Below are 15,783 nucleotides of genomic sequence, written 5' to 3'. Positions count from 1 at the left end.
CTTTATTGGCCAAGGAAGGTATCATTCATTGTTTCCCAGTTTGAGGGTTAAATACTATCCCATTTTCTTTCAAATGCCATAGCTGTAACTCGGAACTTTAGAATAAAACATTTTGTATTTATTGTGCAAACCTTAGGGATTTACCTATTGTGCTAAACATAGAAAATGGGTATTTCATTTCTTTTGTTTGCATTGGAGCTATTCCTTTGAATTTCTTTATTTTCATAGAATTCCATCATAAAATTTTTAGATTTTTTTTACAACAGTCATCAAGGAACAGGAAAATTTTTTCATCATGGTCTAAATCAATCACTATTTATTATTATTTCAGCTGTTTAAATGAAACTATCTGCCCACAAGTATGGTTATAAGTTAAAGACATTATTTTACTTCTAATAGTCCAAGCAGTTCTTTGCTATCTTTTAGCTGTTTGCTATTTTTAGCTGTTGTACTTGTTCTAGCCAAGAGTTTCCCACATCTCATTAACTGGGTTGGTCACTGATTATACTTAAAAGTATGACTAGAATTATTAAATATAAATTATTTTGATACCTGAGGACACTAAATACCCTTTAAAGGGTATTTTCTTAGTGTAATCTGGTAAGTTGTTTGCGATAAATTGAATTAAAATTTCAAATGTGGTGGAAAACAGAATGGATGATAAGTTAGTCATTAGAAACCATATGATGGAATAAAAGCAGGAAATTTGAGAAACCTACTATGCGAATTCAAAACTTGTTAAGTTTGGAACCTTATTCCACGTTACCAGATCCACACTAGCAAAGTGAAGAGAAAAATTGAGACAATTATCCACATAATTCAGACAAAAAACTAAGATCCAAACCCAAACAGTTTTGCCTAAATAATCTTGTGTTTGAATATTTTTTTGCCTGAATTGTTTGTCTCAGTTTGCCACTTCATTTTGTTAGGCTAGATCTTCATTAAAAATTATTTTTATAAAAGTTAAAGATATTATCTTTTTTTTCAACTTGGATCTCATAACTTGGATGTTATAGGTAGTGCATTCATTATTTTATATTTGAAAACTAACTTATCAGAAGTTCTTCAATCCTGTGGCCCTTAAAAGTTTTGCATTTTTTCTGAAGCAATGTAAAAAATGCTTATGGTATGTATGCAAGCTGCTGTTTTAATTAACTTTCCTGAATTTCAAACATCTATATTTTACTCTCTTATATGCTTTTAACTAAGGTATAGTAGATGCATTTTTGCTTCAATACTAATTTAAGGTGTAATATTCATTTCTTTAGAGAACATTTTTGTTGTTGTGCATGCCTAGTGTTTTGTACGTTGTATATTGCATTCAGAATATTTTTTTCCTTCTCACCTATCCACAATGCAATGCCGTTCCCATGATGCACCTCTGCTTGCTGTTTACCTGTATGTTAATTCGCTTGAATCCCATTGGCCCACTGCCATCATGTGCTCGCTGCCTGTTATTAAAAGACTCAGTCGACTGCCAAAGCAATGAAGCGACCTCTCGAAGCATCTGTAGACCTGGTACTTTGACCTTTCACCTTTCGCTTTGCATGTAGCTTTTCAGAGAACCATCTGAGATTTGTATTACTTGTAAAATATTGGTTGCAAACAATCATTATTATTAATGAAAAAAATTCAATAAGGTGTTTAGCCATCTCATTTTCATATGTAATATGTGGAATAAATTAATCCTAACAAATTTTAATACCTTTTCCAAAAGAGTGAAGCAAATTTAAATTACTTGGCTTGGAAAAATGCTCATTATAATTCTAATTAACCTTTAAATTCAAGAAATTGCCATTTCGTTAAGGAAAAGAATAGGTATTAATAATAACACAAATGCTTCTTTCCCCCCTTAGACTAGTTTAACTCATTTTAAAAGCTGAAGTCATTTTTCGTTGTTGTTGCTTGATAGCTTTTCTTTTCCTTAGTTAAGATGCTACCGTTTTGGATTACAGAAATCATGCTTTGCTCTCGGTAACAAACTCTCACTCATTCGACTTTGCCGCTGTTTAAATTAAGGTGCATGGCAGACGCATCTCCTTAGCTGTCATTTTTTAAAAGTATGTTGCAATTGATGATCTCTGTGGACGCTGAAGGTGTGTTCACTGTGAGTTATACACATCTTATCCAATTCTTCACTTATAGGCCTTTCCTCCTGGTGCTCTTCATCCTTTACCAAAGAGACAAGCACTTGAAAAAAGCAACGGTGCCAGCACCGTCTTTAATCCCAGCGTCTTGCACTACCAGCAAGCTCTCACCAGTGCACAGCTGCAGCAGCACACGGCATTCATTCCGACAGGTACGTGCCCTGACAGTTCCAAGTCCTGTGTCCGTGTGCCCTCCGGTCATGTGCTTTCTTCTCATTCCTTTAAGCTGTTTGGTGGCATCTAGTTTGCTTTTAAAGGGACGATAAATACAGCCTGAAACTCATCGTTGTCCTAGCTATCTAGATAATTTACCTTGCTTGGGACAATAGCTAAAGACTGTTAGGATTCTAAAGCCAAATATTTTATAGAGTTAAGTGACAGTTTGAACCCATGAGAAGCAAACAGCTGTTAGGGCTTTTGGTTTCTTGTATTTACACAAGCTGTGTAAAACTTGTTTATGTAAGTAAGACCTCTTATGTGTGACAAGTGAAATTTGTCATTAACCCTGAATGACCTAAAAATAGCAATTCCAGTAAATACTAACCTTTTTTTTTTCCTATTCCTATTCAGAGCACTAAACAAAACAAAACAAAACAAAACAAACAAAAAAAGAGGCTATTCAAATTAAAGCAATCCTCTACTCATATTTTTACATCCATTCTATCTCTTTTGCCATCCTTCTCAACTTCCACCAAGTTCACAAATATAGAGAACTCTTATCCTCAGTTTCTAAGCCAATGCCTGATAATATTAGGTGCTAAGGTGCTTTAACTCTGTCATCCTACTAAGAAATGAATTCTGTTAATCACAGAATCTTGAAGTTTAAAGGATTCTTAGTGATCTCCTCATCCAATTGATTGTTTTACAGATGAGAAAGCTGAGGCCCCCTAAATGTGCAGTGACTTCCCAAGGTGGCACTACTAAAGAGAAAAAGACCTAGAACCCAGTTTCCCCGTGACCAGTTCAATGTACATGACATGACACCAGCCAGCCTCCATAGGCGGAGGCCAGAGTCCTCCTTTAGACCTTGGCATAAAACATCGGATAAAAGTGAAGAAACAAAAGTATAATGCACGCCAACCCTCCTCTGTTGTTTTACCCACTTCCCTGACCACAGACCTACATCCACCATATACAAACACAAGAGTCACCATAAATGACTGGGGTTTTGACCTTTTAGTCTGAGCTAAAAGAAGGGATAACATTTGCAAAATAAAATTTGCTGGAGTGTCAAAAATAAAAATAAAAAAAGAACCAGGGAGTGACTTAGGCTTTAGTGAGAAGGCTGTCCATTGAGTTCTTAGTTTGAAGTCAAAATTTTCAGCCCATGACAGTGGCTTGAAGGTCAATCTAGGTGAATAACAATCTTATCCAAAAAAAAACCATATTGATCCCAATCCACATGGATGGACCTTTCACGTTTATTATCCATGTTCTTAAATCCTGTAGCATATCAGGAATTAACATAGGAGGGAGCTGAATAAATATTTCTATCCTATTCTTTATATAAAATCTACACTTTGAAATGAATTATTAACCTAACAATATTTATATTGTAGTAAAAATATAAATTACATTAGTAAAGTGGTTCTTAGTATATAGTTTTCTTATTTTAGTTCTGCTCTTCTCTTAAAATAAATAGACTCATAGACCTGTAGAATGAGTCTCCAAATCAGTAATTATTGGGGCTTCAGTCTTGTCCTATGACAACCTTAATTAGTGGCATTTCAGTACAGTTATAGCACAGCAGTGATTGTACTTGTAATCCACTTGATATAGCATGTTTATAAAATAATTACTAGAAGGTAAACTTATCTGAAGGTCCTGTGTGATTTCTACAAGTGTCTTATTTGATAGACCTTGTCACTAGATATTTTAAGAGAAAAAAATTGTGGAAGGATATACTGAGGGGAAAAACAGAAAAGGACAAGTCTGTTTCTGAAGACTGGGTAGTAATGCCACTACCATTTCCTGGGAATGCCTCTGAAACCCTGGAGCTAAGCCATGCAAAGGGCTGAAGGCCTCTAACTCATATTTAACACTTCAATAATGACTGACTTGTTAAATCACTGGAAGAATTCTCATTTAAAAATATTTCACCTGGAAACCATTTAAAGACTTCCAAAGAAAGAACGAATAGCGTCCCTTTTGCAAGGGCCTGATTATTGTTGATGAAATGCTTGTATTGAGGACCCAAAGGCTGTTCTGGGTGCTGTGGTTGTGCACTTCCTCCCCCTGCTGGACTCTTTAAGAACTGTTCAAGTGTGTCCAGCAACTCTCAATAGAGCGGGCTTTGGGAGAAGAAAAGTGGGTCCTAGCCCACTTAATTCTGTGGATTAGAAGTATTTCCATCTGTAACATGACATAAATATCACAGTGAACAAACATGTGGATCTCATGCTCTGAAATGGTGTTTCAACTTCTATAAAGTTTTCACGTTTCTCTTAAATGATGAAAGGATAATCTTATTAAAAGGACATTAGCATAGTCCTTCCCCCCATTAAATCCATAACAGAAAATTCAGTGTTTATTTTGGCTCTAGTTTTTATTTCAGGCACTCTTTCTCATAAGCCACATTTTCAACCTAATTTAAAATGATAATGATACTAATCATTCTTTGTTAATCATTGTTTTAAACTCTGAAAATTAAGTGATGGTGTTCAAAAATAATTTTTTTTAACTTAGTAAATGAGGGGCTCATTGCTTTTAAACTGACAGATTTTGATTTTTCTATAAATGCTTTACATTAACAATTATCATAAATGTGAAACAAAAAACCATTTTATGTTCTCCTGGAAGTTACCCTTTATTGAAAGGTCATTCACAGTGAAGTTTCTGATATGCTGCTAAAATTCTCCCATTGATACAATGTGACTTTGAATTTCAGGGATTCTGCCTCCAGGCTGTGGAGATATTAATTTAAAATATTACGCAAAATATGGGATTCTTCTCCAAACCCATGCTAATATAATTATCACCCTGGTTGATGCCCTAGCACATTTGCAGTGGGTGGGATTTTTCCTTTTTTGATAGGCATTATTTTAACCTAGTGGTTATACTTTTTCTTTGCTATGTTAGGAAAGTGACAAAAACCACACACACAGAAATAGCAGCATAATAATTCTTGGCATTTCTCTGACAGGTTTATTCTGAGTTCCTCTAAGTGTTCTTATCTCATTATCCTTCAAGATAGTTCCGCCAAGTGGCAGGCGTAATTATTTGCATTTTGCAGATGGGAAAACTGAGGCTATGCCTTTGCTGTAAAGTGGAATATATGATTCATGGAATTGTCCAGATAATTCTACTCACAGATTCTAGAGTTGAAATGTTTGTGCAACTGAAGCAGAAAACAATTGAGAAGTCTTTGTTAATAGAATTAGTGCCTTAGTGAAATGCTTCTGCCGGTCAGAGCAAAGACGACCTACTGACTCTCTCCTTGATTTATTTCATTATATTGGAAATACAGAGTAAGTAGAACAGGGAGGTGCTAGCACAAATACTGCCTAACGATCAGAAACCAGACTATTACATAAGTTTATCACACACCTTGGTGAAAGATTTGTCAGTGTTTAGTGGAAACCCTATCTGTATAACCATAGCAAAATGTATTTATCCTGTTGAATTCAGCAAGCCACTGTTGAACACATAGTCTGTTCTGGGTTCCAAAGCCAGTAGGGGCATACAACGGAGTTCAGAACAAGGCAAAAACCAAATATAATGCAAAGCGTGAAGGGCTACCCTAGGGAATGCGCAAAGCGATTTGAGAATGAGGAAGCAAGAGACAATGTATTTGGCCATCGGATGTGCAGTAGGTGGTGGCGACGAAGGATATGGAGAAAGAAAGACTTTCCAAAGGAGGAGAAATTTGCTTAGGACTTTGAAAGGAAAATTTTACCAGTGTGGGAAGAGCATCCCAGGCAGGGGGAACAGCATGGATTGGGAAGAGTGTACTTGAGGAATAACAAGTTGTCCGTTGTAGCTCACTGTAAAGTACTGAAGGGGCTGTGTTTGGGGCAGGGGTGGGGGCGGGTGGTGGGAGAGAGTGGGGAGAAAAGGCAGAGATGGGGCTTAGAAAGAAGATCAGGACCAGACTCTGCCACTGAGTAAGACAGCCACACATTGCAAAAATTACGTGTTTCCGATATTCATATCACTTTTAGGCCACATAGAGACAGATGCTCATCAAATTACTCTGGTTGAGCATTTCAGGCACATCCTGAACTGAAGCCAAAGGACGGTTCCAGTCCTAGCCCAGGGTGGCTGTAGCAGCTGCTGTTGATGATTTGCAACCCAGTGACATTCAGGTGTGTCCAGGAAAGGAAAGTGCTCCAAGAAAGCCCATCCACATTGGAATGCGAGAGAATAACATGGAATTTTTATAGGGATAATTTTGAATCCAGTCATAGTTGACTTTGAAATCGTTCACAAACTGGGTACTTTAATAACTTTTAGGAACAAATTGCTCCCAACACACTCTCACTGGTGGCTGAGAACATTCACTCAGTTGACTGTTTACCACGTGCCCCATAGACGTAGACAGACATGAACCCTGCCCTCCAGGGTTTACAGTGGAAGAGGAGAGGTGGATTTCAATAAATAGCCATAGAAATATATAATTAAAAATTTTTATGAGTATAATGAATGAAAAAGTAAAGAGTTCAGTAAGGTTTAAAACAGGAAACTGATTTAAGTGGCATGTGAAGGTAGGTAAAAGAACAATTGAACAGTTTTTTAAAGAAGCAACATATACCTCGAGACCTGGAAAATGAAGAGTGGGGTAATGATGATTTTAGGCAGTGGGGAGAGCTTGTGAGGAAGCCCAGAAGTAGGACAAAAGTGTGATGAGTTCATTTCAAAGAAATGAAAGGCTAATCTGTCTGGAGCTTGGGGCATGGGGGCCGGGGGAGGGGTATAGGATGAGCTGTGGAGATAGTCAGAGACTAGACCATGGGAACCTTTATCCTAAAAGCAATGAGAAGGCAATGAATCATTTCCAGCAGAGAAGTGAACAGACCTGTATTGGGGAAGGTTTACTCTGCCAGCAGAATGGAGAATGGACTAAAGCGGGGGACGAGAATGGAGGCAGGAAGACCAGTTAGGATGTTACTGCATAGCCGATCCCAGATCATAAAATGGTGATCAGGCCATGAGAAGTGGCAGTGAAGATGGACCGACAGACAAACACAAGATGCATTTTAGAAGCAGAACTGCTTTGTCTTATTGGTGAGTTGGACCAGGGAATTTCACGAGGGAAAGTGGTGTCAGGGAGAACTTTCAGTTTAGGCTAGAGCTACGACATCGATGGTGATGTCCATCTAGCATTTCCTGAGGTGGAGAAACAGATGCTGTGGAAAAGGTCAATGCTTGGACATGTTCAATTTGAGATGCTTGTGAGAAATCCAAGTAGGAAGGCCAGATAAGCAGTTAGATGGAAAAACCTGGAGCTCAGAGGAGCTATCTGGGCAGAATACATACATTTGGAAGCCTTGAGCTTGTAGATAGTATTTAAATCCTAAATTGAATGATACCATGGAGTGAATGATATATCAGAAGAAAAGTATAGAGTAGATGAAAAGGAACCAGACTGAGCCCTGAAAAACTCTAGTATATAGAGGTAGAGTGTGTGTGTGTGTGTGTGTGTGTGTGTGTGTGTGTGTATGTGTGTGTCTGTGTTTGCATATGTGTCTGTGTCTGTGTTATCAGAAAATCCAAGAGAAAAGAGTGGTTTATTACAGAGAGAGTAGGCAAGTGCTAAATGTTACCATGACTCAGGATGGAAGGGTTCTTACTGATTGCAGAAATACGGAGTTCTTTGATGACATGCAGTTTGAGTGGAGAGGTGAAAATGAAAGCCAAATTGGAGAGGACTGAAGAATAAATGGGGTCAAGGAAGAGCAAATTTATGTGTAGGTAACTTTCCAGAAGTTTGATTGTGAAGAAGTTTAGAAACATAGGGCTGGAGAAAGATGGGGTGTCATGAGGTGTTTGTGTGTGTGTTTTCAGTTGGATATATTAGCACATGTTTGCTGAAGAATCCAGGAGTGGCCCAGTTAAATAGCCTCTTTTCCTGACTAGTTAATGTTGGCCTGATCAAAATGCAGATCAGGCAAAGAGTCTCCCTCAGGTGTGAACAGTTCAGCAGAGAGAATAAGGACCTACACATCTCAGATTCTTCACCCAATATCTCAGAAGGCAGTTCTAAAACCCTAAGTGGGTACACCTACCTTCATTAAAGACTACTCCTCTGGCACCCATATGACACCCAATCTTCAGTTATCTAAATCCTTACATTACCTTGATTTTCACTCTAAGGAGCTGAACCAGAAGTAGATAATTCCTTTCAATACAATTCTTTTTTCAGTATTCCACAACATATGTTATAGTCATGGTCAGTTTTCTGATTCAAGTACATTAATAAGACCACCCACAGGTAAGGCAGCTATTCCCAAGGAAGGGCTGAAATCCCCCTCCCTCCCCCTCTCCTTCCCACCCTCTCACTTACCCACCTAGACACCAAAAACCCCTAGCCCTGGTCCTATCCCAGCCCCAGTTCTGTGCTGTTTTGCCTCTGCAGTGTTTAGATTTTATTGCTAGCCACCGCTCCTTTGTCATAATGAATCTCATAACAGAAAATAGGTCACACACACATGCGGTCATCCCGTCACGGGAACCTGTCTTCCTACGTTGAGGGCTTTCAAGCAGTAATCTAAAATTCACCTGACCTGCAACCCTTTGATTGAGAGGATACGGAATCTTAATTATTGTTTTTATTTTCATATTGTTATTGACACAAAACATTTTACAATCAAACAAGCAAACTTTTAATTCAATAAGGTCAGTGTGATTTAGTGAATACAAAACCTGACCTGGATTTAGGAACAGAATTCTATTTCTAGCCTTAGCCTTGACTCCCACAATGCATGACCTTGGAGTAGTTACTATGCCTCAGATTTTTCATCTGTAAAATACCCACTTCCTACCTTGGAGGATGAACTTGAGAATGTCTGTAAGATACTGTGAGGTCTTAGAGGAAGGTGACTGCTGCATTATCACATGTCATTCTTACTAGAATCATGTCAATGGAGATGAATCAAAAGTGTGAAAAGTAATGAATAATATTGGCTTAAAATAAGTCAGATATATTTGTGTCCACACTGAACATGTGAATGACTCTAAAAGACTGTGTTAACTAACCCTACTTATTTCTGGTTGTGCTTCAATCTCACTTTGAATGTTAACTCTAAACCGCTAACCTGTTTCTTTCCCTTTATTCACTTTTTTCCACCTACCATTGCATGACATGCAGGGTCAGTTTTGTGCATGACACCCGCTACCAGTATTGGTAGGTTCCAACCTTTTTTTATTTGTCTTTTATATTATGTACAATACCTTCACTTGATTGAGATTTATCTCAAAGATCGTAGAAATGCTGTAGGAACTGGTAGATCTGAAGGCTTATTTGGCTTTAGAGTTAATGTATAGGTTTCAAAATGTACTTGTATACTGAAGACAATGACCATCTTAATGTGACTAGAACAACCACTGCAAGACATAAAACCACAAGTACGAGTCTGCTTTTTAATGATCTGTATTTTGTTTCTCTTTATAGTTTATATGGTTTAGCATAAGGAAAAAAAAAAGCTTACTTTATCAGAGAGGCAGGCTAATTTCATCAATGTTTTAAAGTTTCATGTGGTGTGCCTTTATCTCCTCTTTGCTGTGTGTTAGAGTTATCAGAGTTTCCCAGAAGTATTTATTTTAAAAAATTATAAATGGATGTATTTTGAAAACAAATGTCTCAACTGCCTTGCTTTATTATCCTTTTTAATTTTGTGTTGATTTATTTGTGATGAGTATTTGTACCTTACCATTCCCTTAGATGTTAACTTTTAATAGTACATACATAAGCTATCCCCACACATTCCAATGCCTTGGTACAAAAGTCTGTCTTAAGGACATATGGATTAGTTCCACTTAGAGTAAAGAAAAATAAACATTGGCAAAATTTGTCTGGCTGTTTCACAGTGACTGTGTTAGAATTTACATCAAGGCCATGATTTTTGCTCTACTGTTTATTGACCCAAATAAACCACAATCCCCAGTAATTCCAGTTCAAATAGGCAGGCCCAAATCGACCCAAAAAATTCAATTTAACTGCAATTAATTCCAAGAAAATTCTAACCCAAATTAGGCCTACATTATCGAGGCTTTGATGTTTTAGAATGATGATTAAAAGTGAATATTGCGTAGTCTTACTTCATTTGGCCATTACAATTTCACGTTTTTGGGAGCACTGTTTATTACAGGCACTGTAGACTCTGACTTGGGAACGATCTAGTGCTGGAGGTAAAAGGGTTTATAAATACATCAACCAAAGTAATCTGCTTTGGCCTTTCTGGGAATCACTGATGATGTTTTAAAACTTCCTTTAATTGTACTTGTAATAAGCTATTTTCCCTTTTTTTTATTTCTCTCCCATATGCTTCCTTGCTTTGCATTGTGATTGCATGCCATCTGCTGGTTTAACCCATGATGGCTTGCTGCTCTGATATTCACCATATGCCAAAATGCCACTTCTGTTACCGTAACGCTACACCCTCCTGTTCATTGCTCCCATGGTCCCCCTCCTGAAAGTACCCATGATGCACAGCGCTACGTCAGCCACTGTCTCTGCGGCAACAGCTCCTGCAACAAGTGCCCCCTTCGCAGCAGCAGCCACAGCCAATCAGGTTTGCTCCTTTTAAAGCTTTTCTTTCACAAATCCCAAACTCTAAATGAGTGCTGATAGTTTAAAAAAAAAAAAAAATTCTCAGGGAGAATTTTTTTTTTTCATGTTTATCCATCAGATTTTATTTTATTTTATTTTTTGATTAGTTTATGGCCAGCATTTGTGGACAGGTTGCACTTATTTAGAGTTAACATTTACTGCAAATAATGATGTAGCTGTGTTTCGTGTTGCGCTGTTCGTTTCCGTACCTAATATTGTGTGATTAACCTGACAGGCTTACATTCCTTTCAGGGCAGCATTACGCATCCAGGGCTTTGTGAATTGTCACAGAAAAATCAGAAAAGCTCACCTGGGAGTGCTTCAGAACTGGCTGTATTTGGATTCAGTTCATTCAGAGACCCTATTATCTGTTGTGGAGGAAAAGAAAACTCTCCTCTTAGAAAAGTCTCCCCTTTTCCCTTAGTGTCAAATTTGAGGTCTGAATGATTCTTGTTAACATTTCATATGGGTCCTATGTGCTCCCAAACTCGCTTGGTTCCCAAGTGAGAGACAAACGGTCCTGGAAGAAGAGTACCAGGCCACTGAGTTCACAAAGGCTGGATATAACTGATTAGGGGCGTGTAATTCTTTTGGTTTAACGCATGTGCCAATGAGACCTCGGATGGACTCTTTCTCAGGGAGGGCCAGTTGGCTGTTTCCTGTGGTCACAGGCTGACTGTAACCCTAACTCCAGCCAACCAACTTGCAAACATGTGCTTCTGGTCCCAGGAGAGGAGTAAAAGCACAAACTCTCACGTGCCCAGAAAAACACTTGATTGCGCATGCTCTCCCTTCACAGAAGAGCCATTCTGGTTTTGCTGTGAGTGTAGTGGGGTTTTTTTCATTTCGTTTTGTTTTGATTTTTGTTTTAATTATATCAACTGTACTGATAAAAGATGACAAGACATATAGGAGGAGGTGGAGGGAAGGTCCCAGCTAACGGGATAAATTGGAAAAAATCATGTCTGGGCATAAACAGCAGATTCCAAACTACATTCTGCAGGCGGGAAGGACTGAGTCACACTTCTTTCCCAGTTCTAGTGAATAAGTGATTCCAGAGCTATAGGTTTCATTGCTGAAAAGATAGGTGTGATTGCACTTGTATGAAGGAATAAAAGTAAAATCCTGTGAGCTCCTCCTGTGGCCTCTGAATTGTGATAAAGCAGAAAAGAGCGAGGAGGGAGGGAGGAGAGGCCAAGCGGGCCCTCAGAGGCAATACCAACTACTGACAATGCTTTAGCTTCACTCGCCACCTCAACATGCCAGCTTCCCTCTAAGGAAAGCCAACTCAGCTTCCAAACAGATAGAACAAAGAACAGCAAATCACTTTCTTAGCTGCGAAGATTTTTTTAAATGATGGGATGGCAGAAGGGAGAGACAGTGTGCGTCCTTCCATCATTAGGTTCAAAGCACCTCTTTTCACATGGTCATTCTTAGTAGGGAAACTGGAAAGGTTTCTTTTATGTCTAAGTCCTGTCTTCCTGAACCATGTTTTTGCGATTTTTGGCAGAAGTTTTATATAAAGTCCCTTCATCAGAAAATAAGTTTCAAGTGTAATAGAGTGTTCGTTACAATGGAATGTAACATACTTTACGGCAAGTTAAGCACTTCTAATACAGACAGCTCTTTCCTGGGAATGGAAAGGAAGTCAAGATAAAGAACTATTTTGGAGTTTTAGGATAAGTCCCTTTATTATGATAAATTCTTGATCATGCATCATAAATATTTCTCCAGCCTAATGATTCTTTGGCTCCATTTAGTAGAAAAAACTGAGATTGCATACGTATGCGTAGGTTTATGTATGTGTGTAGGGGAAGCATAACTATTCAGAAGCTAAAGCATATCACTTTTCAGCGGAGTGTGATTGGTAAAGGAACTAACAAGTTAACTTCAATTAAATCCAAAGAAGTATAATTACAGGAGTACCTGACAGTAGCTTCAAGAATCCTAGATTCTGCATTTTGCAGTTTATCAGATGTAACCGTTGCTGGACTGCACTTCAGTGATGACTCTTGATGAAGGTCTGCTTGCACGTGAACACAACAGAAAAAGAAACAGTAGTAAACATAAATTTTCAGATATGATATTCTTAATGTATTTTCAACAAGTTTCAAAGAGCAAAGCAGCTACAAAAGAACTTGGAAATTCTTTTAGTGCCCAAGAGTTCAGAATTCAGAGAGATTTCTGATGACTGTGAAATGACAAGTTTTCATCTTATTAAGATTTCGCCCTTTAAACTCACACTGAATCATGTCCATGTGAACTACATGTCGTTTAAACAAAATGAATCTGTTTCCTCACTTGTAAAAGGAAGATTAGAACTAGATGGCCTCCGAGGTCCCTTCCAGCTCTAAGATTCAACAAATCTATGGTTCCTTAGCTGCTGTGCTAAGCCCAAAGCATGAGATTATAAAGGTAAACACAAACAGAGTAGGAAGTGGTGCTAATGATTTCACAGTTCAGTGCATGATACGCATCCTCTCTTCTTTCCCTTCATTGAGCCATCTGTCTTTTTTTTTTATAGATAAATATATACATATATATTTATTACTTTACTAACATGGATGTATGTTTAAACACACATCAAGTATATATATTGAGCCATCTGTCTTTAACACAAAATGCGGTAGGGTTTTGACAGTTTTTTAGTTCATTTGATCAATTTAGCCTGTCAGTTCAAATAGTTCAAATCTCATAAGTATTTGTAATAAGATACAAGTCATTCAGAGAAGAAAGAACATAGATCGAAACATCCCATGACAGCTCCTCCGGCCCAGGTTTCCTTCACATGTTACCCCAGGGTGAGGCAAGTTGAACCAGCAATAAGTCTATAAATTCTACCCTCAGGGCTTAATCAAGGTGCCAGCAATGAAAGTTTTAACTGAACTTAGACTTGCAGTTTGAAATTAAATGACGACAAGATCCAAATACTTTTGGGAAACAGAAAATTAGTTTTTGGTTATTTAACTCTGGGAGTAGATATATAAACAAAAATACAATAAACAAATTTACCAACAGCTATCTCCTGTTTCAATTAAGGTCTTCGGGCCTCAATATACAAGTTATACCTAATAATAATGATATTATTATTAACAAATTACTTATAGATACAAGATACTACTCTAAATGGTTTCTCTCTTATATAATACATTACATATTTTTATATATCATATCATATATATCATATGAGAAAGAATACATATGTATAGGATACACTCAATCCTTACTACAGTGTTATAAATATTACTGTCATCCCCATTTTATAGACGGTAAAACTGAAACCAAGGTTAACTATCTTAGCCAAAGTTAAACATCTAATAAATGGTCTTGCTGGAATTTAAACCCAGGCAGTTTGATCCCAGAGGCCTTGCTCTTAACCACCATGCTACACTGCCTCTCTCTATAATTATAAATGAATGGAAGTCACTTCTTCCACAGGTAAAACTGTCTTTAAAGTGAAACTCAATAGCAGCAAGCTCTGTTGCTTTAGGGAAAAATGAAGGAGTTCTGCTAATGCATCTCAGACTGAGGTGAATTCTAAGCTGGGGAGACGAACTGAATCTGAGCAGAGCTTCAGGTTAGTTATGTAATAGCCAGGTCACATTTAGAAACCATATACATAGTTGATATATATTAATTATGATATAGAACTATTTATTAAGAGTCTATGTTATATTATACCCAGTGAGTAGACTGAAAATTATGAATAATTTCTGTACAAGTAAGATGAGAACTAAGACGAGAAATGAAAAGGAATTAGTCTTCAGTCCTGGTGAAGCAGATTCATGGGCTTCTTTTGTGTGAATCATGGCCCTGGACTTTACTCCCAGCCTCTGCCACTCATCTCACAAGTAGCATCGTAACGAGGGAAATCAGAAATGAAAACCCAGGTACTATATAAGTCAGTCAATTTCAGTCTGCTAATAGAAGGTCAGGATGTATACATCTATAGATGCCTATATTGAAGCCAATTTAATCTTAGAGTGTACAGTCAGCAGCTTAGCATATGGATTATCTAGTTTTTTTCCCATTATAAGAAATTTTATTTAATAAAATGAGAGTGCAGATTGAAATCCCTCTAACTTGAATTATTATGGTACTCTATCCTGTCATTGCTTTATTATTTTTTTACTTCAAAAATACATTCTATTTCAAAAGCGGAGAAAATAATTTCCTAGTAAATATATTTTAAATCTTAGTTTCTTCATTTATATACAGAGATTATTCAACTTACCTGATAACATCCTTGAAGGCCCAATTGAAATACAATTTATATTCTGAGTCTTTCCCTGAACCCCTGCAGCTAGAATTTCTTTTTTCTATCCTCTGAATTCCACAAGGACTCTATCTGCATGTTCCTTAAAGCATCATCATTAGATAGATGGAATGACAGTGCTGATATACAACAAAGGTGGGGAAGTGTAAAGCTTAGCAGAGAAAAACTAACAATCCCGTTGGCCAGAGCACCAGTTTTCGCGAGCGGCTGCAACATAGGTTTGATTCCGAGTGTGTAGGACCTAAAATGGCAGGGTAAAGGGTTCACTGGCCTTTATTTGGCCACTGAAGGTTTTCAAGCAGGAAAGTGATGGAACACAGCTCTGAGAATAGCAAGCAGATGGATTCAAGGCAGGAGAGTCTGCGGAGACCGTGGAGAGGCTTTCACAAGAGCCTCAAGTGGGACAGTGGCAGCCGGCGAGTGGCCGACTTTGCCTTGCCTTTGCCTGTTACATAGGGACAGTCACGTTTAGCCAAAGAGAAACATAAAAATGGTTTCATGCTATGGCAAAACCTGTCCAAATAAATATCATGTAGCAGAAGAAGAGATTTGGGCTGACATGAAAGGTTAACCACAGGAAGTTGCCTCTGTAG

General features: G+C 37.8%; 1 protein-coding gene across 12 annotated transcripts in view; it reads left to right on the top strand.

Moving 5' to 3' along the window:
• MBNL2 (muscleblind like splicing regulator 2) overlaps window positions 1–15,783 on the top strand; it is a 158,444-nt gene that overhangs the window by 121,866 nt on the left and 20,795 nt on the right. For 4 of the 12 annotated variants that reach the window (XR_014255986.1, XM_082434674.1, XM_082434678.1 and 1 more), the window contains 4 exons: window positions 1,465–1,518; window positions 2,146–2,299; window positions 9,454–9,489; window positions 10,782–10,876. Coding sequence is in view for 11 of the 12 variants with exons in the window: in XM_082434674.1 (XP_082290800.1) it covers window positions 1,465–1,518; window positions 2,146–2,299; window positions 9,454–9,489; window positions 10,782–10,876 (339 nt within the window). In the remaining variant the exon portion in view is untranslated. Of the gene's footprint in view, window positions 1–1,464; window positions 1,519–2,145; window positions 2,300–3,015; window positions 9,490–10,781; window positions 10,877–15,783 lie in introns of those variants that run through there. The other 8 variants (XM_082434675.1, XM_082434680.1, XM_082434682.1 and 5 more) reach the window with 7 other exon arrangements.

Source organism: Balaenoptera physalus (genome assembly GCF_965194825.1).
Source record: "Balaenoptera physalus genome assembly, chromosome: 18".
Taxonomy (NCBI): Eukaryota; Metazoa; Chordata; class Mammalia; order Artiodactyla; family Balaenopteridae; genus Balaenoptera; species Balaenoptera physalus.
Note: the sequence above shows the minus strand (reverse complement) of the source record. Positions and strands in the feature narration are given on the sequence as shown.